The sequence below is a fragment of the Anopheles funestus genome, chromosome 3RL (assembly GCF_943734845.2).
Source record: "Anopheles funestus chromosome 3RL, idAnoFuneDA-416_04, whole genome shotgun sequence".
NCBI classification, from domain to species: Eukaryota; Metazoa; Arthropoda; class Insecta; order Diptera; family Culicidae; genus Anopheles; species Anopheles funestus.
Window position 1 is genome coordinate 60,106,304 of NC_064599.1, and position 25,629 is coordinate 60,131,932.

A 25,629-nucleotide genomic window follows, 5' to 3' on the forward strand; every position below is an offset into this window, starting at 1 on the left:
GAGTGGTTTCTGCATCTTTTCATTGCTTCAGGATTTTTTTTGCGAACATTAATACCGACAGTGTTGGCGCTTCTTGCGTATCCACACGTGAAGAATGAATTTCCCATCATCTTATTAGGATTTGTGGTAGAGATGAGAATAACAACTCTTTTTAGTGATCAGCTATTATGAATCAGCTCGTTTAACGACTCATTTCGGAGTCAAAAGTTAAGGTTCGATCATTTTACTCAGTCATGAGTGTAAGCATGTAGCCGTGGTGAGTCGAATTGCAAAAGGACGTGAGTTGAAATGAAAATTACGTGAGTTGAAACGAAAATGTGCGAGTGAGTTGAAGGAAAATATGCGATTTTTTATTCTTTTTTTTTATTTAAAGCACTATTTGAGTGAAAAGAAACTTATTTCAACCAATTGGCATTAAAAAAAATCAATTTAATTTTTTTTCCAAAATTTCTCAAAAAAATGGCAAGGGGTACCCCTTATGAAATTTTCGAGTGGAAATTTTTTTTTTAAATTTTTTATGATTTTTTATTCTTTTATTAATTTAAAGCGTTATTTGAGTGAAAAGAAACTTATTGCAACAAATTCGCATTAAAATATATCAATTTTTTAAATTTTGCTGAATTGCTCAAAAATGAGGAAAATTTTACATTTTCTCAAACAGGGTATGGAACTTGGTTCCTCGAATAACTTCTGGCACAGACATCTGGGGGCATGGTCGCCCAAGAAGAAAATGTAGCCATTGGTGCCATCTACCGACCACAGGTTAAAGATTGGCGATCCGTTGGATACCGACCGAGTTATAGGCAAAACTTGGCACAAAAATGAGCATTATGAATTTTTTAAATTTTATATTTTTTAATATTTTTTAAAATTTTTTATTCTGTTTTTTATTTAAAACATTATTTGAGTGATAAGAAACCTATTTCAACCAATTGGCATTAAAATAAATCAATTTCATTTTTTTTGTAAAATTTCTCAAAAAAATGGCAAGGGGTACCCCTTATGAAATTTTCGAGTTGAAAATTTTTTAAAAATTTTTTTCTGATTTTTTATTCTTTTTTTAATTTAAAGCATGATTTGAGTGAAAAGAAACTTATTGCAACAAATTCGCATTAAAATATATCACATTTAAAATTTTTGCTGAATTGCACAAAAATGAGCAAAATTTTACATTTTCTCAAACAGGGTATGGAACTTGGTTCCTCGAATAACTTCTGACACAGACATCTGAGGGTATGGACGTCCAAGAAGGAAATGTAGCCATTGGTCCCATCTATCGACCACAAGTTAAAGATTGGCGATCCGTTGGATACCGACCGAGTTATAGGAAAAACTTGGCGCGAAAATGAGGAAAATATTACATTTTCTCAAACAGGGTATGGAACATGGTTCCTCGAATAACTTCTAACACAGACATCTGAGGGCATGGCCGTCCAAGAAGGAAATGTAGCCATTGGTCCCATCTATCGACCACAGTTTAAAGATTGGCGATCCGTTGGATACTGACCGAGTTATAGGCAAAATTTGGTGCGAAAATGTGGAAAATATTACATTTTCTCAAACAGGGTATGGAACATGGTTCCTCGAATAACTTCTGACACAGACATCTGAGGGCATGGCCGTCCAAGAAGGAAATGTAGCCATTGGTCCCATCTATCGACCACAGTTTAAAGATTGGCGATCCGTTGGATACCGACCGAGTTATAGGCAAAATTTGGTGCAAAAATGAGCGTTACGAAATTTTCAAATTTTTAGATTTTTTTAATTTTTTTCTGAATTTTTACTCTTTTTTTAATTTAAAACATTATTTGAGTGAAAAGAAACTCATTGCAACCAATTGGCATTAAAATAAATCAATTTAATTTTTTTTCCAAAATTTCTCAAAAAAATGGCAAGGGGTACCCCTTATGAAATTTTCGAGTGGAAATTTTTTTTTTAAATTTTTTATGATTTTTTATTCTTTTATTAATTTAAAGCGTTATTTGAGTGAAAAGAAACTTATTGCAACAAATTCGCATTAAAATATATCACATTTAAAAATTTTGCTGAATTGCTCAAAAATGAGGAAAATTTTACATTTTCTCAAACAGGGTACGGAACTTGGTGCTTTGAATAACTTCTGGCACAGACATCTGAGGGCATGGCCGTCCAAGAAGAAAATATAGCCCTTGGCACCATCTATCGACCACAGGTTAAAGATTGGGGGTCCGTTGGATACCGACCGAGTTATAGGCAAAACTTGGTGCAGAAATGAGGAAAATTTTACATTTTCTCAAACAGGGTATGGAACTTGGTTCCTCGAATAACTTCTGGCACAGACATCTGGGGGCATGGTCGCCCAAGAAGAAAATGTAGCCATTGGTGCCATCTATCGACCACAGGTTAAATATTGGCGATCCGTTGTATACCGACCGAGTTATAGGCAAAACTTGGTGTAAAAATGAAGAAAATTTTACATTTTCTCAAACAAGGTATGGAACTTGGTTCGATTCGTTTCAACTCATTTTTGTTTCAACTCACTCGCACATTTTCGAATCAACTCACGTATTTACTCTTTTTGCGGCTCGACTCGCCACGGCTACATGCTTACACTCATGAGTGAGTAAGTGAAAAAAGAGTCGCTAAAACTCCTCGTGGTGAGTGAACGAACCTCGTTCAATACAACGTTTCAACTCACTATCTCACTCTTACTCACTTTGCACATCTCTAATTTGTGGCAATGTCAGGAATTGTTCCAACTGCATCCTATCGCTGGGTAGGGTAATGTGTGTCTGATTCGTTCTGATTTTCTCTAACACTACACTACCGTTTCGTTTCGTTGCGATGAAATGCGGTTATTAAAAATGTTAACTTCCACAGTTCAAACCACTGCATTACAAAATGTACATTTTCCAATGTTCGTAGCTCGTAACGAACAGGGGTAGTAAAATTTCATTCGCTTTGTCTCTTCCAATTCTCTACAACCCGGTGTACAACCCACACCCCCCAAACACTTACCCCCGTGCTGACGAGTGACAGCATTGTCCGTTCGTTCAGTGCTAACGTTTCACCCTGCTTCATTTTGATGCGCTTCTTGTCCAAACACTTCATCGCGTACATTTTTCCTGTGTCCGCTTTGCGGCAGCCGTACACTTCGCCGAAACCACCCCGCCCGATGATCCGATGGACGCTGAAATCGTTCATCGTTAGCTGGGGAAGAAAAAAAAAGATAACAAAGAAAAAATAAGTTGTAAAAGACACAATTAAATTGCAAACAATATGGTACAAGCATGAGTTTTTGTGCGTCTTTCGATGCGATTGCTAGGTAGATTGTGGTGGAGTTAACTTTTATAAAAAAAAAATTTTGCGCTATTCGATGGAGACGCATGGTAATTCACGCTATTCACGATGGAGACGCCTGGTCATTCGCGTCTATTGGAGAGAAGTGGGTTATGGTTTTGTCTGCCACAATCGTGATGGAACATGATACAAACTGTCCAAAAAAATTACTTGAGATAAGTTTAAAGCAATTGTGAAAACAGCTAGATCGATTTCAATAATTGATAAATCAGACAAAAATAATTAAAATTAATATACAGTTGCAAAATTTACATAAAAATATAAATGTTCTGGATTAATAATAAACAATTTAAGTTATAATTACAATATATGTAAATAATGATAAATTTAAATCAACAAAATAATAAATGGAATATTAACTCATTGTACTATTCCCGGATTTGTTGTCATTAAATTCTTTTTTGAAGTAAAATTAAAATTGTAAATTGTAATAATACCTCCCAAGTGGGCGTCATTAACAGTACAATGCATTTAATCAGTGACACCATGAAAGTGCGGGATCAATCAACGTTGGCCAAGGCGGTCGGCCATTAAAGCTTCCCCCAAACCCTCCCGCCCCCCCCCCCCCCCCAAAAAAGCGATAAAAAGTGAAACCACCCAATCAAACTGGCAACGGGAACGTCTTGCGGTGGGTGTTTGCGCGATACGCATTGATTATTGTTGCGCATTTCTTTCGCTTACAAATCACGTACCGGAGACCCGCGGGATTAGCAACGGCCGCCAATCAAACACTCCTAATGAAGCACATTACACTTTGCCCAGTGCCCGGTGTGCAATCAGCACGAAAATAGGCTTCTAATCCGGTATCGATTTCAATTTTTTTCCAAAGAAGAATAAGAAAAAAATCTCTCAAAGGTAAGGAAGAAACAAATGCCAAATAAAAAAAGAATGAAGAAAAAAAAGCGTTAGCAAAAGGACGAAATGATTTTGTCGATAAAATAGCAAGATAACGAGAACGGATCGCTTTTTTATTGCTAATGTTAAGGGTTTCGGGATGGTGTGTAGGACGAGCAGTGTGCTTCGTAAGTCGGGGAAGCAAGATAAAATCGTTCATAGCGATTTAAATGGCCACGCGTACAGAGTACCATTAAACTCTGTCGCGGTTTGCATGCCACGTTCCGTGCGGTTTTACGATTAGATAATTCGATTAATTAACTAGCACGCGCCATGTTGTATGTATGTTAAATGGAAATTCCGGATTGAATCGTGTTTTTTTCATCAAGTTTTTACACAATAAACAGCATATTTTGCTAAAAAAATAACGTTCAAAGTTGACCATTGAATGTATATATGAATTTAAAAATGAACTGATTTTAGCTATTCAAATCCCTTCCCTCCTGGAGATAGATTCAGCTATGTTTCGAATTGTTACTATGCTATAACCAGATTCAAAGCCGAAGCGAACAAATTGGACATTGTGAAGTACTGCGATATCCTCCAAATATAGGATTTCCTTTATTTACAATTGGACTAGAGAAAGGCTAGAGGATCGAACAGATCTATGATCTCCTGCCACAAGACAGTCGACATGATATTAAAGGGCAGTTTAAGGTAAAGATCAAGGCCTTCATCGTTTTTTCGGAATATTGAAGTTATCGACCAAATATTGTAGAATTTTTCTGAATAAAATAAACATAGATAGTGGTGAATCATTACGATGAAGCACGATCGTCGTCTTATTTTGATAATGAGATGTGCATGACTGGAAATGGATGTGTTACATCCTATATCAAAGTGACTAGAATTGAAGACTCCTTAATAATATTTTTCGACATTTGAAGATCCGGGCATAAGAAATGTTTTTTTTTCCTTGGAGAATTTGGGACAAGGTTTCCTTGAGGATAAGTTCACAAAAAAATCTTCCGTATATTTGTACCTACATCAAGTGGTATCAAAAGAAAAAGGCTATTTGACATTTCGTCTCGGTTCATGCTACTGAAAGAGATGAAATGATTAAAGAGAAACGAAACAAAGTTGTCTAAGTTTCTTCATTAAAATTTAATTTCTTTAAAAATAAAGTTTACTAACTATATTTATTTCCCCCCTCTGCATTCGACCCTTTCCATTTTGATAGCTTTATGAGCGCTTTTTTCCTCAGTTCCACTAACGAAAGAGGCTTAATTAAATTGGTTTAAAACGATATCGAAATCTTTTTAGCTACACCGTCAGTCACCGGGCACAAAATTGGCTGGCCAAGCGAAAGAAAAGGAAAATCCTCAACAAAAAAAATCGAAGCAAAATCTGTCACCAGCACACTCTGTTCGCACACGGGGTTTTGGATTTTATTTCCGACACCAGCCAACTGTCAAGCACAAACGCGCACAGAAATGATGAAACCATTTTGAGAGCATTCGGTGGATGGTGTGCAATGCATCGGCGGTGACCAGGGAAGGAAATATAGATCACGAACACTCGCTAATTGAATTCCTCGATTTCAATTTGCCGGAGATTTGTCCTTGCCCGCCACACACACACAACGCGTTCCGTTGCGCGTCCGAATGTGTGAGAGGATGGTTCCCTTTTGCCGGTTGGAAAATTCGTCACCACACGAAAAACGGAAATAAAGTTTAACAAAAATATTTAAAAAAAAACCAAAGAAAATCGGTCGCTATTGTTGGAGCGAACCCGAATGCAAATGAAGAAAAGTTGAGCTTCGATAGAAAAGCCGGAAACCTTGCCCTAACTTCCGATCTGATCAAATGGAATGATCTTATGCAAGATGGGCGGGGGAGTGTACGGTGCAAATGAAAAACGATGAATGTGAATTTGAAATTAATAAAAAAGAAGCTTTTTCAAATGAACCAGTGAAACCAGCATCGAAATTCGTAGATTCCGCGTAGCTCCGCACTGGTGAGTGCTCCTTATGTTTGCAGTGGCTCAATTTTGGCACTTCTGACAAAACGTCAATTTCGCCCATCCATCACCAGAGTGGATAACGTGCGCGATCCATTTTCTACAGTCGTTTAAATCGTACGATTGGATGATTGAATTTTGCGACACGCTTCACTTACACTTACTGACAGCGCGCTCCCCACACAAAGGACGGGAACTTGTGGTGAGTGGCACTTCAAACGTAAAACCGCCTTCAGGAATTTGGAAACCGAGATGCCCATCCAGAGCAAAAACTGGTCCTGTGTTTTTCAAGCGTCAAATTTATTCTACCCACACTAGCTTATTCTGTCGAGTGGTCACACAAACACATAACCATACGTAACAGGCAAAGATGGGAAGAATACACTCGCTCGCTTCACTAATTACCCAGCAGCAATCATTTATTACTGCGCCTTCGAACGAACATTCGTGCATGCGTTGTGTCCGCGTGTAACCATCACTACCACCAAGAGACAAGACACTTAGATACTGTCAGGCACATAGGTACCGCCAGTAATACCACCACTATGTCATCTTGAACGGTGGAAATAAGGATCACCGCTCACACAGGCACACGGTTCACGGGACGTCGCGTAGTGGGACAATCTCATCGCATCGACGCCGCTCTGGTGCTGAATAAATATCACGTAGCTGTCATTATCGTTATTTTTTACGACTTTAAGCGCGTATGAGTTATCGCAAGAAACGGATCCTGGTTCGCAAGCGAAACCGGTCGTTTGGCGTATAAGTGGACGCGTATCTGTTCCGTTTTCTTTTTTTTCTACTTATGGGGGTTTCTGGTTTTTTGGCTAGTCCTGCTGTGTGTCTTCTATTTGCCCTGATGGAATCCGATAGCGGACACGTGAGTGTGTGCGTGTGGGTGTGTATATATAGGATTGGAAGGATCAACACATTTCACTGCGATTTTTTTCTCCACCAGACAGAGTCAGGCAGCTCATTTGCTGCAAACCAACCAAAGTGCCAAAGAATTTTATCTATGATGGTATAGAGAAAGCACATAAAACAAACAAAAAAAAGGCGAAAGAAAGAAAACCCCAAATCCCCGCAGTAGCGAAGTAAATGCTAAAGTCGAAAGCAATGGTGAAATGAAATCAAGTCATTTCATTCCTCATCGGTGGAGCGAAAAAATGAAATCACTCATCCGGTTAAGCTTCGCTTTCAGTCCACCCAACACATGCTAAAAGCTTCACACCACCTCTTGCAGAGCGTATCTGGGTGTGGGTGTGGGTGGCGGGTGTTGGCGGTTGCTCCATTATTGGTGCAAATGGAGGAAAAAGTGTCTGCCTTCTGGTGGAAAGATAACGAAAGCTGGCTGTTTAACATCGACACGCTGCAGGCCACATGTGGTGACGGTTGCGTTTCGGTTGAATAGCGAACGCCGGTGTCCCGGGGCCCACGGTACAACGGAACACGGACGGAGAAAATTGGTTCGATCTTCGAGTGATTTAACTGTCAGTTTAAATGACAGTGTAGCGAATGTTGCAACAATAGGCGGAGTTTTCAAGGATGATGTTTAAGTACAGCTGTATGGGTAAGAGAAAAATTATAGCCCTAATAAATAAATACCTAACCGTTTGACGTTTTTTTAAGTCCATTATATACATTTATAATAACAAAAGCCACTAAATTGGTTGGTTAATATAATAAGTAATTGCTTAATAAATTTAAATATTTTAAATGACTAAATATTGCATCAAAATAAATAGTAAATAAAAGTAATTAGAAAACCATTTTAAAAACGATTCATACGTTAAGCATCAAATTTTTGCTTTGTTATTTGAGAAGTTTCTCAAACGTCAAACGAGAATGACGTACGTCATTTATCCGTTGACAGCTCATGATCGTGCCGTGTACGCTCAATATAGTCTTGCTCATATAGGTTTAAAACTTTTATGATATATTTGTATGGAAAAATACACCAGCAAATAATGTTCATTGATCGTAGGGAAAACCAAACGTACAAATGTTCAAATGGACAACACCGTCAAGTTAAATATTCAACCAACAATAAACATACAACATGCGCTTCATCCTTTTTCAAACCCTAGAAAAATTTCAACAGAGAGTTAAAACATCATCTCAACCACGGAACCACTAAACGTAAGGTAGTGGTTCGCCCCGAAGGACAGCGAACCGTTTATCTTTATTCTTTTATTATTTTCCTTCCGGCTGGTGCAAAACCGTCGATATTGCGGGCCAAACTTTCACCTATCAAAGCATAAAACCTCATAAAAACTAATCTAATCAGTCGAGTTTCAACTCGAAACTGGTCCCTACGGAGTTTTTGGTGGATAGTGCGCGTTATACGTTACCAAACCAAAAAAAAAAGTGGAAGCTTTTTTGTTTTTTAAGGGTTTGTTATGGACTTTTTTTTATTACACTCCAACCGTTCAGCGCACGATTCTTTACGTTTATAGTGCTATAAGTGGGAAAAGGAGCTGCAAAACAGTTTCGAAACACTTTTGCACACATACACGTACACGTTGAGAGAAGAATTGCCTAGACCGAATCCTTGGTCAAGCATTAGCATAGTGTGAGAGAGTGAAACAGGTAAAGAAATGGCCGAGCATTGACCCAAACAGCACACAAACGATTGTAGGAGAAATCGTGTAATGAAAATGGGTGCCTTTCTGACGGTGAAGAACCCATGTTAGGTTGTTTTCAGATAAGGGTAGTATCGCCGGACGGACAACATATGCTGTACAGAGTGTCCCTCGGTATCGTACTAATAAATACAAAAAAGTGCCAACTATAGAAGCAGCAAAACTCGATTCCATTCCGACAAACTTTTCTCAGGCAAAGCATTTTCACTTGGGTCATTGCTGAGAGGGGGTTTGATGAGAGGTTTGACTGGCCAGAGTTTAAGGCAAGTTGCAGCAGTAAGTGAATTTAGGCAGTTTGGGTCAAGGTGAGGATGGGAGAATGCTTCACAGTGGAGAAATGAAATGTGATTAGTGAAATTGAAGCAGGATAAAGTTGTTATGAAACATAATAACAAAACTATCAGGCAAAAACATTAGTGATAATTAAGCGAGGACATGAAGATATTATTAAATTGCTTTACAGGTTCTTGTAACAACATTCCTGTTTTGTACCACACAATTCAACGAGCAAATCGTTGGATTTTTGAGGCACAGTGTTTTACTGGTTTTGTAATGTACATTACCTAATAGACAAGCATTTCTCTGGTGTATGAAATTGTATGTCATATTATGAACAATTTAGGTATAAAAAATATCAAAAATTGTTCATAAGAAACGGTCAGACAGTAAACATAATGAAACCATAACTTAAAAAAAAACTCCTGCAGCAAATTAACTCCCGAGACATGAAACAGAATAAATCCAAATAATTTCCTTATTTTAGGGGACACCAAAAAAAAGTGAAAGCATGATATGGCCCCTTCAGACTGTGCACGATTGAACGCTACGATTAAGTTTCCCTGCACGCTACGACCGGATATGGTCGAGAACGTTACCGCACGATCAAAGGAGAAGATAAGAACCTGTCCTAAAGACTCGCCCGACAGCAGTAAAGCAGCCAAACCAGACAAGTTAATGATATTCTGCTACTTTGCCACTCCGCACACAAAAAAATGCTTCCCTCTTCCGGCCATCCGCAAATGGCACATGGTGTTGTCGACTTGTTTGCATTACAACCTCCGGCCAACGCGAACTAATCTCGTGTTGGAGAAAAGTTTGTCAACACCCTCCGGCACGACAGAGGCATAGAATTGTACAAAAGTACCCATCAACAGGGTGCTACTTACTGGCTCATTTACCTTCCGGCCGTATGAAGAATCGAGAGCCGACCGACCTATCTGCTGGAATATAGCTATTTGTGGTGTGAACGTGTGACAATGCGGGCATAAACATATCCTCCCGGTTCGAATGAAAACGGTCGTCGTGCAATTTGACAAGAACCAAGGGGCTGTGTAGATGCCATGGAGAAATGGGAGAGGATTTGTTAGGAAGCTTTCAAACAAGCTGTCACCGATGGGAAATTTAGAATTCCGTTTCAATGTCAGGCAAACGGAAAAGTATGATAAACCGTCCTGACACACGCGTACAGGATTGGGATAACGAGCGTAGGTTATCACCATCAAACGCGTTGGGTTGTTGTGTAGCAAAAAAAAAAGGAAAAACCATTACATACGTATAGACCAGTGTGTACAAAGTGATATTTCCCGTTCTGAAGCTGATCTGAATACGAAAAATTACAAAGAAGCTTTTCATTTTTTATTTTTTCCCCTTCGTTCTTAGTGAAACGTGTACGACTTCCTTCACGTACAGTGTGAGTGCAGTGCAAGAGTAGGAAAAAGAAAGCAGAATATTTTATTCCTCCCGGTGATAAAGCTTATCTCGAGACAGTCAGCAGTCGCCACGTCAGCGTCGGCCACCGGCAACCGGTACCAATATTCTAATCAGATTTCTCCACTATCAGTCTACGCTGGCTGGGAGCATGTACGCTTCCTAACCTCCGGAACGAGACACTAACCAAATGTCTAGCAGCACTCGGCCACGCACGAAAGGATAAAACCGAAAGGATCGATCGTACCCAATGGAGGCGCCCGGTCGCTCGTAAAAAAAGAAGCAACCTTCGTTCCGCGACGCTAAGCACAAGCCTTCTGGTGGGGGGAAATTCGAATATTCTGCTGACTTGTGGGAAATACCAACCGGCAACGTTTTCTTTTTTTTTTTTGGTTCTTACCACGCAAAACGGATAAAAAGGGGGGGTTCACTCTAGCCGGAGGACAACCTAATACAAGTCCCAGTTTATCCAACTATGGTCGGTAGATAACACCTTCGAGCTATAAGTGGATTGAGGAAGGTAATATTTTATTTTCACCCTTTTACACAAGTCACATTCGTCGCGAACTCGTTGGGGTTTTTTTTTCTTACCATGAGATCACTTCAATTTGACGTTTTCTTGAAGTGGGAGTTCAGGAGTGACTTGAACAATATCATACAATTTTGAAATCATGTTCTTGTAAAAAGGATCATAAAGCATAAAATTAAATTGAAATCAAAGAGAAAATAGCAAATACTTTTTACTTTTCATACGACTGATACTTCATACGAATGATAATCAAATCAATCGATAAGGAATATTCCTGGAATGCCCGGGAATAAAGTGGACTATATCGTTGAATGGCTGAGTAGTGCAACTTCAACTTCATACACCTGGTACCGAGCACCCGATCCGAGGATAAGCAACAAACCAAACAAAAGAGGCAACACGAAAGTGGGTACAACTAATAGGGAGCAGTAGCGTTTCAATGTAACTTTCGCCTGGTAAGCATATGCTCGTTGTCCAAAGGACTTCCGTCATAAGAGCCCGTGGTGCTAAAAATAGAACCAGTTGGACCCACACACACACCGTCACCATTCAGCAACACGTTTGGTCAGCCAAAGGGATCCCATTTACTTGGTTCACCATTCCAGCTCTCCATTTTCCAAATAAATCTCTAATCCGCCCTGTACCGTACCCCGATTGGGATGCGAAAGCGGCCGTCTAAAAATAGCTCAAATCCACCATCCGTTTCCAGCTGCTGTTGAAACATTCTAACGTTTCATTCCATTGCAGAACCCGAGCCGAGTCGAGAGTGTGTGGGAAATGGTGGCAAACCTGGCAATGGATGGATCACGAGGTGAATTATCAAATTTCCACTCCATTTCCCGCGGTGTGCACCGGTGTTACGCGCGGCTCATCCACGTAATCGCGTCTCATCACCTTCAACAGTTGCATACCTGTATGTTGAGCTCCAGGTTTTTCCACTGGCAGAAGCGGGTGTACTTGTCGCTTTCGAGAAACTTTCGAAACGGTTCGCCCCGCAAATGGTGAAATATTTCCTCGATGTACGGCTCGAACAGGTTCACTGGAACCTCGTTTTTCATCAGATACTTCTGGACGTGTGCGACCGCTTCCTTGGAATATTCCTGCAAGATAGAACGGACGTGTGATGAGAAAATGATTACCATTATAACACCAGAGAGAAATGGGGGAAAAAAACTATTATCGTTCGAATAATTGGATCAATTGATGGTGGATTTTTTTCTTCTTCCATTTTTCGCTCTCACTTACATGTGTGTGGGACAACATTTCCTTCATGATGTAATTGTCGTAGATATCTCGCGCCTGTTTCCGCCTCTCGTCATGGCACTCTGTCTTTTCGTAGGCTTTGATCTGAAATGAAACATTATACAAGAGCGAATATAATTAAACTATTTCCACACACACATTTGGCTGAATTTAAAATGAACAACTTTTCTCCCGCTTGAACAGCTTGAACCAAATTTCATTGTTTTCCGGCAACTTCAAACGCTATGTTCACGTATGCATACTTGATGGTCTTAAACAAACGCGAACAAATGGTTTCTAGTTCCAGGAAGGATATTCGATTAATATTTATTCAGCAAGAACAGTTCTAACCATCGTCGAATGTACATTCTCTCTTTTGGGGGTGCCGTGAAAGAGTAATATTTTCAAGATTCTCAGTAAAATATATTTTCTTTTCTGCCTTGCACGAATTTATGAGAGGTAGGAAATTAATTGTAAATTAAATCTATTCAATTATTTTCAGCATTCTTTCCACTCTCTCTCACACTGCAGTGGAAAACACGTTGGAAAAGAGTTAGTATTTATTTTGAGTGTCGGTTACTCTGGTTGATGCTAGTGTAAATAACAAAATCTCCAGAAAGCATTTTGCAGTGAAATGTTCAACCCTATTTCTCGGCATCTGAACTCAACTTCGTAGTTCATGTCAGCCAGATTGTTTAGTTTAGCTGGTTCGTATCTACTGGGTATCTTTTTTAGAGAGTTTTCATTCATTTACTCGTACAACCTTCTCATTAACAGCAAGGGGCATTATTGAGAAATTTTAAATAGAGCTACTCGTAACACAAGTTACAGTGCTTTTCAAATGTATAGCACTAAATAACTCGTTTTTTTTTCTTTTCAAAATTGTGAGAATTATGAAATTAGAAATCTTTCTAACCAATTTTAAACAACTTTTTGTTAGCACCTCACGGCCGTTAGGAGAGATGAGAAAATTGTTTATCAGGACGGCCAGAACATAATTATAAACTCAAGTACTTCACAATAAAAATTACAAAAAATAAAGGCGAATGTTGATAAGCGCATAATATTTTACGAGTTTTATTACATCAACTGCGAGAAATAGCGAAATAAAAAAAAATGAAAAGTCAAAATGGTTCTATATTTTTGAAGAGGACTGTACTCCTTGCATTATATGAATTCGCATTATATAAATATTGAGATTAAACTTTTAGCTAACCCATTCACATTATGCAGAAACTTTTTCAAAATATTTGTGTTGTTCAGCAAAACAGAAAAATAGCTTCTAGCTTGTAATAATGGGTTAACTTATTATTACGAGCGATTCATAACTGCCCTACCTGATTCATGTTTTTACAGGCAGCAACTTTGAATGCCCGGATTAAAACTGCTTGGATTAAAATTGTAAAGGGTCCATAGCAAAAGCCGGGAGATTATTGAAACACCCACGGGAAGGCAAATATGCCCATGGTGCTCTTTCTACTGTCGAGTGTTTGCAACCCTTGGAGAACAAAGCATCAAAACATGCGATTAATTTCATTGGGAAAACTGATTTTCCATACATTGCACACTCGTGTATGAGTTTAAAATCAGCGATTAAGAGAGAGAGAGAGAGAAAACAATTTAAAAAAAAAAACAAATTAAATTATTTTCCTAATAATGCTTTAATAACGATAACATAAGTTATAACAACAAAATGTTATAAAATTTGTAACTTGACCGAAAACAATTTCCATCCCGTTTCCCTATCGAGAGATGACTGTTTACAAATTTACTTTACCGTTCGAGACGGTGACGGTGTGTTCGTGACAGGATGTGTGCGGAATAATTTGCCTACAAACATGGCGCCGCTTTCACCGGGTGCAACATCCCGTTTTAGTTGGCCAAACACAACACAAACTCAATCTTTGTTGGGTTGCTTTATCTCAGTGTGCTGGATCCACACAGACACGCATGCACATTTGCCCCACCCCGAAGGTGCGATAAGAAATTATGTTTTTAACTTCTTTTAATTGTATTTACCAATTCCCTGTGCACCGTAAATTAGACGAACTCACAAGCATCTCCGTGAGAAAAAAATCCAGCAAAAGATAAAAAAAAGTTTTTTTTTTGCTATAAAAGTTCTTGTTTTCTGTCATAGAACCAAAACAAAGAAACAAAAGTGACAGCTTTCCATTTTCATTTTGGCGCTTATTGGTTAATTCTTTTAAGCTCACGCATAATCTAATTGTGCTTCAGTTTTGTGCATTGTAAAAACATACCCCAAGAATGGGGCCATTTTTCTTGCCCCTTAGCTTACTACAGACTAATCGTTTGCGCGTGTAAAATTTCATTCATTACATACCGTAAAAACGGATGAAAAAGTGTGCGTGTTAGTACGGCCAGGCAAGAAGGTAGGATTGGGGTGAAGGAATAAAAAATCATGACTCCTCCGCCCAACTCAATTGCCACTGCGTTGTCTACATCTGCGAACGTTCAAATTAACCCTGTGCAGACGGTGGTTGAAACTGTGCCACAGGGGGATGTGCTTTGGCTGGTTGAATGAGATTTGTTTGTTTATTTGTTTGTGCCGAGCAAATACGGTCAGAAATCTAGCCAACTCGTAAGCACACGCACACATTTAGCGCTGGGAAAGTGGAATGCCGAAGCGCCATTTGTCCGCTACAGGTCTGGTGAATTGGTTTGCCACTGTGTTTGCAGAAAAATGTGCACTGAATGTTGTTTTGTCGTAAGGGCAGCTTGTTTGTGTGGATAAGCAGCAGCAAGCTTATTTCGCTATCGTCTGAACGTAGTTAAAATATACAATTTAATTGCAACAATTAAAGCTTGATTTCTGCTTCGATTGAACAGTGCAAAACTTTGTCGATTTCTAGCGAATGGTTTTACAATAAATCATTAAAATTAACCCTTCAAAAGCTGCTTAAAGATTACGCTTGCTAAACGTCTAGGGTTATGCTAACAGGCAGTATATGATCTTCCGAAAAACTTCCAGCAATCAGTCGAACGCTAATAAAACCTGACTGTAAATCATTATTTCACTACCAATCCCGATCGCAAGGTTGTTTCCTTGTACAATTTCCGACCCCAAATTACGAGTCCAGCAGCCCTGCGAAAGGGTGCACTCTGCTTCGAAATTATAGCCCCCGGGAGGAACAAGTGTACGCGAGATGCGATCAAATTGCGAAACCATCGGAACCATATCTCGGAAATAACCAGCCGGAAAACTAATCAAAACCCTCGGAACGGCGCGAGACACTCGTACAGTAGCGTACGTCATTTCAATTCAAATCCATTCAACGGCCAGCACCTTCCTTTCGGTGCTACACAACATTATGATTGGCCATTTCAATGCCTGCCGACCTAATCGTCATTGCCAAGGCAGGGAAATGGTTTTAACAACGTCTATCCGATTTTAGTACGGTTCGCGTTTCGATTCGATGACCTTTTTTCTCTTTCTCTCTATCTCTCCCAATTGTGGGAGTTGGGAGATTTTTTGTTACCGGGGTCTTAATGTCTAAACCTGTCCAAAATCCTGTGGGCAATGAAAACGAGTTTTCCTTTGTACACAAACAGGAGGAAAAGAAGCATGAATGGTGACGGTAGGTGGGAGTTAGTTAGGAGACCAGATTGGTTAAAAGAATAGACGGAGTTCGGTTAGCTTCCGTTCGTTCCATGGAGTTACATTGTAATACTTTGGCTATTTCCATTAGACGTAACTGACACGTGGCCTTAATGAATCTTTGGATAAGATTCATATGAATCTTTGGTGAATCTGATGTAAAAACTTATGAATCTTCAGAATTCTCTTCAATCTCTGGAATCAACAAAGGTTCATCAGTTTCCAAAGATTTTTGGAATTTAAAAAATCCTTGGAGATTCTTCATTTTTCCAACTCACTTCTTCGTAATAGAGTTTCAGAGTCATTTATTTTTATAAGATTAATTCAGATTCATGAATCTGCATCAGATTTACTCAGCACTAAATGTAATCATTAAGATCTCACAAGATGAAAAATATTTTTAATTTGCTATCGAGCCAGTTCGATCTGTTCAATCTCGCCAATATTGAGTGTAATACTACCGAATTCAAATTTGATCTTTTATCACTTCTTCTTAACAATAAACATAGATAGAGATTCAAATGTAATGCTACTACGAATTGAACATAACTGGGGCTCGATTTTCACAGCCTCACATTCTTTGGAAGTTAACTTTCTTTTTATAGCAAATTTAATAAACAAACAGTCAAAATCGAACACACCGTTCGAACAATTTCTGCAGCATATAGATCCCAAGGGGAACCACCATTTCTGATTTCATTGATGTCCTTCAGTGAAAACTGCCCATTTTCTATTGGGTATTTTCTCCAAAGCGATATGTTCGAATGGGAAAATCTAATCCAATAGTACACAACAGGGGTATCAATCCATGCCCAAAAGAAAGCATCAGCCCATCTCCACATTAAGGGATCGTGGCCGGTGTGTGCCATTGTGTGCCTTAATGTTTGTATTTCTGCTCTTCCATCGATTCTGAACCATCCGTAATATGGTGCTCGTTTTATGTGAGATGGAAAAGGATTATAAAAGGAAACGGATCATACATTGCAAAGAAATGTATTCGGGTTTTTTTTTCGTCCGAAAGGATACATTCAGCGGTGCCTTTTAGCAGCACACGTAAAAGCAATATTAGGCACCCATTTTTATTTGATTTTCGAGACAAACTTGCAAATTGCGCGTAATAAAACATGCAACAAAGAACGGCATAAGTGGGATGATTTTTTTTATGAAACTGGTGGAAATCTTTTGAACGATGGCTCATCCCTTTTCTGAGAAGATTTTTTTTAATCCCTCACCCAATCGATCACCAATTTCACATATTCTATACATATACGAAGAAAGCTTTGCTATTCGTTTTAATATTCCCAACCACATTTTTCCACTTCTGATGTGTGATTCATTTTGTACGAATCGAGGAAAGCGGGGAAAAACTTGTCCGAAAGCTGTCCGCTTGTCTATGGAGATTTTATTTCGCTGCTGATCGTAGTTTGATTTATCCGAAACCTCACTCTACCCACGAGCCAGACAACACTTTTGGGGATATTAAGCGGTGAAAAAGGGACAGCATGAATGAAATAGCTCCAGTGAGCGTTTCGGTAGATGTTGAGCTGATCGTACAAAGAAAACTCAGTACAAAAAAGCGAAAAATCCAGGGCAAGGGAAATCTATACCCGTTCAATAGGATTCACTTTGAAGAAGCGCACTTGTGAGGAGTTTTTCATGGAACGCTTGAATGAAGGTTCGGATAACATTTCTCGTCACAAAATGTTTTTGATGTGAAAAGCGTGTAGGTGCGGGATGAAAATCATGCCGGCAAACAAACAACTTAAAGCTTTAAACTTTTATTTTGATTTTTGGAGGAAAAACATATTAATAAGCGCGAGAGCTTGTTCCAGTGCTGCATCTCTTCGCAACATTATTTAACAATCCATTATCGGGAAATTCTATAAATTTCATCCAGGAAAAAAAATAAATGGTTGAAAATCGACAGTTTTCCCGTATGCTGTGAGCTTTTCCGCAATATGGCTCAGACAGTGATGGAGAAACTTCTAGCGTACTTTAATCCCTTCTGAAAGCTTACTTTAGTTTAGAACAAAAGGGACGATAATTTCTTTCCGTCCGCTGGAATCCATCCACCACCAATGGTAGCACCTGGCTGTACTAAGGTACGTTTTCATACAATGCAATAACGAACGCTTCTGGTCAGACAGCAATGGACAAGACACATGTAAGATGTTCTATATGAAATACAAATAAAATCCTTACCAGAAAAAATGCTTTACGAAGGATAATACCTTTCTTTGAAACTCAATTTTGTTTTAAAAAAAACCTTTAACAAAACTTCAGTAGCTGAGCCGTTACTAAAAACCCGTAACGTACTGTAACGCTTGATCTGTTTTCGGTGTACCAAGGCACGAATGAATTTCCCCGTCTGCATGGAATTTCTATCACCGGATTCACCCGGAGTTAGTGTGCTATTTTTAGAAACTTTCTCGCTTTCTCCTTTCACCGTTGCCCCACCGTTATACAGCCTCTTCCTCAAACCACTTGGATGGTACTAAATTTGCAATCTTTCAGCACCAGAGAGCACATCACCAACGGGTATCGCCCGTTCCAACCACCCAAAGGGGGGGGACCGATGAAATTCATCTGCAAACGCCAACTGTTGGCAATGTTTTATCATCCAGCCAGCCACAAACAAACGGTTCGCCGATTTATCCAACCACCAACGGAACGTGGCCCGGACCGCGAGAACACATACACATATGCGTGTGGTAATGTCTGTGTAGTGGATTTGTTTGTCGATTCGCGAACCAGTGCCGCGCGAGATGAATGAGGATTTTTTTCTGTTTTCCTTTTCCTAACGGTTACCGAGTGAAAATTAATTTTCCCAGCATGCGAATGGTTCAATCTTTTTGTAGCAAAAGTTTTAAGTATTTGTTTGTTTGTTTTTTTGTTGGTAAATGAAAGATTGTTGGATAGAAAATTTCATTCGAAATTAAATCTACCTCACAGCTATGGCAGGGACACTAACAAGCTCTCTTTTATACTCTCATTAGCCCAATGTTTTGTTTCATTATCATGTATTTTTACGAAATATAAGCAAGATAAACATGATTGGTTCATTATTTGTAGCTTAGCATTGTGCTTTCCAAGAAGTCTTGCAACTTCCCGAACCGACCTTCGGATACACAAGATAAGGTGGATAAACAAACCAAATAAAACACGAAAGCAACACACTCACGAACATCTATCTACCGCGGAAAAAGCGACACTGTTTGTGGGGCCCTTCCAGTTCCCATGCGTCCACATCCAAGGGGTGGGGAAAAAACTTTTCGGTGCGTTCGTCATTTTATGATGAAGTAGATTTTCATATTCTATTTCAGCGCGAATCGCGATCCTCTGGTGATGGGTGTTTTGTACAGAGGTTTTTTTTTGCAATATGTACACCGTCGGTCACCTTGCCGCACCATCACCACGAGCGCCACGAGAGAACGGATAGATTGAGCACATTTTATCGCATGAATTGTGCCCAATTTTCCGCTCCATCGAACGATGTCGCTGATGAAGCGATTTTCTATGCTGGTACACTCGAATGGTATTGAAATCTGTGCGGGGCTGGGAGAGGGTCCTCGACGGCGACGAGTGAAATTAATATTCCTGGTGTGTTTTGTTTAAAAATAAATGTGCGTAAAAGTAGCAACAGTTTTGCTACCTGTTTAAAGACTGATCTTTAGCGCTTCTCTGGAAACACGGCAGGTATTGAGAGTTTTAATATATCTTTACCTAATCAAGCACTGATAAAATCGATTCATCTGTCTAAAAGCATAACCATGATAAGGAAAAGCAGTATCAAAGCTACCATACACAGCTACAATCTGTCAGAATGTCATCAACTAACACGCAGCCACTAATTAGAGGCAAAGCTTTCTCCGAAATAGACACGCACACACAGAAATAAAAGGAGAGATAGAAGGATAAGGATGTACACTATTGGAAATAAGTATAAGCGCATTTTTAAATTTGATGTAAGAAAAATTTACTACGTAGTTCTTATATTTGCTAAAAGCTATTAAGAGATTTAGCTGCACTAAGCTTTCAGATAGAACCTTCAGAACCTTCGACTGAAATATGCGTTTGACAGTTAAGTAACAGTTGCGGCCATTTAAAATCATCTTCAGAGAAACTAAGCTAAGGGAGACTTCACTGTAGTTTACTCAATCTTTTTTTTTTTTAATTTACTTACTGAAGAATTTGTTTGGCTGCGTTTTTCTACAATACCGATGTTATTAAATCGACTAGATTAATGAATATTATTTCTCTAATATATTTACACAGTAATAAATTACCTTATTAGCCCTATTTGAATAATTAAATTATTATGGTAAAAATAGCTTTCTCCTTTACATTTATTTTTACCAGTGTACATACACGTTAATAACATCAGGAAAAAGGAAAATTGAAACGACGAGGACGTATGACTGAAAGCAAATGTGACACCAACTCGAAATCACCACAAGCTCGAAATGCGATAATCCGAATACCGGAGTCACGTGAACTTGCAGTACTAAATGAGTCTACCACAGCTAAAGCAGTCTCTACACGGGACACGTCCAACCACCGAAGGGCTGGTGGTGGTATTTCTGTGTTAAAAGGAAACCACCCAGAATCGGGAACCGTCGTGTGGTGGGCGAAACGCGAGACGAACCGATCGAAGCATGTTGAAATATTTACAATCACGAAATTCAACAACTTCTAAGCACGAAACCGGAGCCTCAACATTGGCCCATGAAATCGACGCATTAATAACGCATGACGTGGTTACTCCCTTAATATCTTTGCGGCAGGAGGTACAAAGTGGGGAAAAAGGCCCAAAGAGCCAGGCTGGGGAAATGACGATGGAAAGCAAAGTTTTCCTTCATATAATGTGTTAATCGGGTCATTGTTCGGGCGGCGTTGATGAGGAAACCGTTCGCGCACATGCATTAACTATTGGATGGTGGGATTTTCTGCGAAGGTGCAAGTTTTGGAAATAATCTGTAGTTGAAAAGTTTGGAATGAAAACTATTTTGGGGCGAAGATTTAGCTCACGAAGCACTTTTCAATAGCAATACCGAAAATTATATGACAGTCTTTCATGCAAATCTAATATATTAGAGATTGTTATTAATTGGTTTTACTGAATCGTTTCACAATCGAACCCAATTATACTTTCTTCAGGGCGGAAAACAAAAATGGAATTTTGCTTCTTTCTAATTAATACTGCTTTTTTTTAAATATAAACTTTACTGTAATTCTATTCATTCGTTAACTTTTTTATCAATAGGAAAAAACTTTAAAACAGTTTTTAATGTCATTTATTTTAAATACCTTTTATAACTTTTGTATAGAAAGCAAAGAACATAGCTCTCCACGAATAACTTAATCGCGATTTATTTTTTTCTACACAACGTACCCACTTCCATACATCTCAATTGAATGAAAATAGCACCTAGAATATAAAATTTGTCGAGCGTAGGATCAATGTGCTCAAATAAATCACTACCACCTATGCAACTTCGGTAGTTGGAACACAATGCTTGTGCATTATCATCATCATTATCGCCATGATTATTACAATCATTGCACACCTTCAGCATGAGCGTACCATTTTTCACCATAAAGAATGGCATCTTTCGTCGTGCAGAAAGCGATAAAGAGAAGAAGAAAGAAAGAAAAAAACGGAAAAAAACCTTCCAACCATTCGCCCGATCAACCGATCCTTCTCACCGGGAATTACCCCTACGGGTGTTTCCGGGCGCGCGAATAATAAAATCGATCCTGCAAAAGGGTCACAAGCGATGATGAAGACTGATGATAGGAAACCTTCGGCGAGATATTTCTCATCGGCTACGGTAGTGAAACCCCTTTTTTCCCTCCCCCATGTTTCTGGTTGCTGTTCTTGCTCTAAAAAGATTAATAGTTTCACCGTCGCTTGTTGGATACAAGCTGCTCAATTACTTCATCAAGCGCTTATCGTTGATCGATGGGTCGATGCATCTTGTGGTGTAACCATGAATGATATGATACCTTCTTGCGCCGTGCATGCATCAAAACACATCGCTTAAACTGTTGTTCTGCAAATCTGCATTGAAACGTCAACCGGCATCTCAACATATTGCGGAAACAGCACAACAGCATCAGAAGATAAGCTACGAAATGGGAAACTATTGTTGGGTCAACAAAAGCAGCTTTATCTTGAAGATAGCACCAGACACCGTCCGTTTATAGCTGCATTGCATCATAAGTGGACGATACGCGGTGAATTGGAAGTGCATCAAAAGGCAATTAACAGCCTTTAAGATGGAAATAAATTAAAATGGTTAACGGTTAACCTCAATTTTGTGGATGCGTATCGCACGCGTCTAATGATTTTTTTTTTCTTTTTAATAAAAATGTTATAAAGTTGTTATACAAATGTTATAAATAAGCTCCTAGTTAAAGTATTTATGTATATTCCCTTAATTTTAATTTTCGGGATACAAAATTCCTATCTAGCTTAGCTGCGTTTCTCCATAAATCTTCAGCTAATATACACATCCTTGAAAAGTGGCTGCTAAACGTTTGCATTCTACCACACTTCATTGTTACTTTACTTTGCTACAACAACAATCCATCCGAAAGCTTTTCAATTTCCATCCACCAATGGAGGCGCCTGGTCCTTCATCCACCAATGGAGGCGCCTGGTGCTTCATCCATCAATGGAGGCGCCTGGTGCTCCATAAACCAAAGTCACCTCTGCCGAAGGAGCTGTATTACAGCAACAAAAAAAAACGGTTTTCCTGCGGACGGCAAAAAAAACCCGCGAAGGTTTATGGGAGCGGTCGCCTAAACCAACATTTTTCATTCATCCATGCGTCTACTAAGGGGTGAGAGTGAAATTAAAACCTACATAACTGCTCCGTCATGAAACGGGCGCGACTCATGGGTTCTGGTTTTTCTTTCGCTATTCTAAAGCGACAGCCGGGAGCGTCATAAAGCATTTATAAGATGAGTTCTGTGTGGGGGAGTTATGCGTGTGTGTATGTTTTTTTATGAAGAAATGGTTCTGAAAAGTGACCAGGAAGTGGGACAAGGACACACAAGCTAAACTCGTTTCACTCGTGCTTGTTGATGAAATGCAAAGTAATGACGAAATTTCTTTAACGTTTTTTTAGTTATTTTTTTAAAATTAGCTTAAAGTTTAATATTATTTAACATAATATAATAAATAATGCGTTAGTCGTGCTTTCGGCATCTCTCAACATTCCATTATTGATATTTCTGTTAACTTTTGAGCCCCTACTGCTGAATTAACTTTAGCGGGAAGACTAAGTAAAGCGTGAAAACAGCTTGTGCTGTTCGATGTTTTACATGTTGCTTTTACTTTTAAATTTGTTTCCGTTTCATGCTCCCTTTACGCCATTACAACCGCAGCCAACACACTACTGTTCTCGTGCATTCGTTCCCACACAAACCATGGAAATGGAAAACCGGGCAATCTGTGTAGCTCAGATACGAAAGAACGCGTACCAACATTCGGTGGAATGGTATCCGTTTTGCTTGAATTTTTACATCCCTCCGTTCCCAACCCCGGTGCGCTATTGATATTGCTTTTCCGTACAGCTGTTTAGTAAACATCATTCATTCATCAGCGAAGCGCTATCATTTTCTATTCGAGCTGGAAAAAGCAATCACATTCCCACACAAAAACATACTTTCGCTCGCTCCTCCTTCGTTAGCTCATCAAACAGTTTGTTTGGTTTTTGTTGTGCTACGTTTCATTTTTCATTTTTCTTACTGCGAGAGGCCTAGCACGTTTGCACGGGGGAAAAAGTTGTCCTTTCATAGTCGAATGGCATAGGTAGGTGGTTGGTGGCTAGCCGCTAGGCTAGCTGGATACAGTTGCAATAGTTTATCTTGCTAGGCTGTATGTTTCTTTTCCCGGTGAGAAAAGCCCAACCTCGAACGGTGGATGAAAAAGGAAAAAGATAGTTGAAACGATAAGCGAAAGAATTTTTATTTAAAGTTTAAAAGCAGAGAAAACCATCATTATTTCTTTTCAAACCATTTTATAGTTGGACTGATATTATTATAGTAAACAGAAAATATTTACATTCTGGAAAAAGCACTTGCAAATCATATGGAAATAATAACACATGTATTAAATGAGCAAACAAATTGCTGTATCGAGAATAAATTTCTGTTCGCTGTTGTTTATTCCTCACAATTCTTGTAGTTCATCAATTAGTTCATTTGCTATAATCCATAAAGAATTAAAATAAGTGGTTAAGTTTACACTCTCTGCTTCAGGTGTTAACCGATCAGATGTTACATAAATTATTTAAAATTTCTAATTAAAATTAATTCAACGTTTAACAATAAATAAAAAACTGCTAAAAACCAATAGGAAAATCAAAGAAAAAATGTAAAATATATTTTACAGAATTATTTTTAAACATATATTTTTTAAATATAACATAAATTAATTATATTACATTACAAATCAAATTAATCTGAAGACTATTTCAAACCACCAAAAACAAAAGACCAACATTAAAATCAGAACATTATATAAGCACAAAAACTGAGCGTAGAATATTCTTCTACGATTCTTTGCACCCATTCATGCCACAGTGTGCGTATCGATCTGTTCACTGCGGTCACAATAAAGCACAGCAGTTGACTCCCACCGAAAGGCATCGCTGCTGGTTGCAAGGATGTGCACTTAAAATGTAACAAGATTGTCATGTTGCAACATCTCGATTGTTACGAGCGCCACCGAGAAGCAGAAGACAACCCCCTAGAGTCAGAAACTTACACAACGCCATACAAGAAGTCCTAGTAGTACGCGTGCCTGTGCACGTGTGTGTGAGGGGTGGAAGAGGGAGGTCTTGGGATGTGGAGGAGGAAGATTACGTTTATCTATTGGTGCAAACCACAGAACCAGCGCCGTGCCAGCTGTACTCTCCCGGGAGAGTTTTCCCCGGGAAAGACAACGCGTTGGTAAGGTTCGAGAGGGCCATAAAGGTACAGAGGTCACAATTGCTGTGTGTGTGTGTGGGAGATGTGGTGTGCATATCACACCAATGCTCTGCTACTTTCTGGTAGGTGACTTATCCGTTTGCAAAGATATCCAACGGAAGGACAAACGGCTTCGGTGCCTCCCGGACTCGGCTGCCGGAGATCCGCAACCGGAAGCGGAAAACACTTGCACCGCATCGGGATGCCGGATGCAGGCGACCATGATTTAGACACGGCAAGCTGACACAGAGAATGGCACAATGGCAAAACGTTGTTATCATTCACCTTCACCAGCCAGCATCTTGTTTGTCCTGCGACCGGGGACGCCATCTTCCCCTCAACACTGGCAGCTTGGTAGATTGGGCCCCCTGGTGGTGGAAATAAAAAACCTTTCCCCGAATGGGCACTGCGAAGGGTTTGTTCCCTTACCCCGATGGTGGCTTTTGTTGGTGCTTTTATAAGCCCTACCCGAGATGGGAATCTCACAACATCGATAGCAGCAAAGCGCGGACGGTCCAATGGTTTGTGTGACAGAGGTTTTGTGAGGTTATCCCGTAGTCCATAAAGCATCTTCCAGCAAAGGATGTACCTATACTTGCTGGAAAATGCTGACACCAACGTGCGTAGGAAGGATTGCAAAACGGATGAGAAAATGCTCCCAAATGGAGTTTCGCTTTTTCGTAGCTGAAGAGTTATCTCTAGCCTACGGTAGCGCTCTACAG

The 25,629-nt window shown here is 39.3% G+C and overlaps 1 protein-coding gene across 2 annotated transcripts in view; it reads right to left on the minus strand.

The window, feature by feature from the left end:
- The window catches only part of LOC125768362 (G protein-coupled receptor kinase 1), a 103,228-nt gene that overhangs the window by 10,233 nt on the left and 67,366 nt on the right, over positions 1 to 25,629 (minus strand). For both annotated transcript variants that reach the window (XM_049435904.1, XM_049435905.1), the window contains 3 exons: positions 12,316 to 12,417; positions 11,982 to 12,170; positions 2,998 to 3,189 (listed from right to left, as the gene is read on the minus strand). In XM_049435904.1, coding sequence (XP_049291861.1) covers positions 2,998 to 3,189; positions 11,982 to 12,170; positions 12,316 to 12,417 — 483 coding nt within the window. The remainder of the gene's footprint in view (positions 1 to 2,997; positions 3,190 to 11,981; positions 12,171 to 12,315; positions 12,418 to 25,629) is intronic.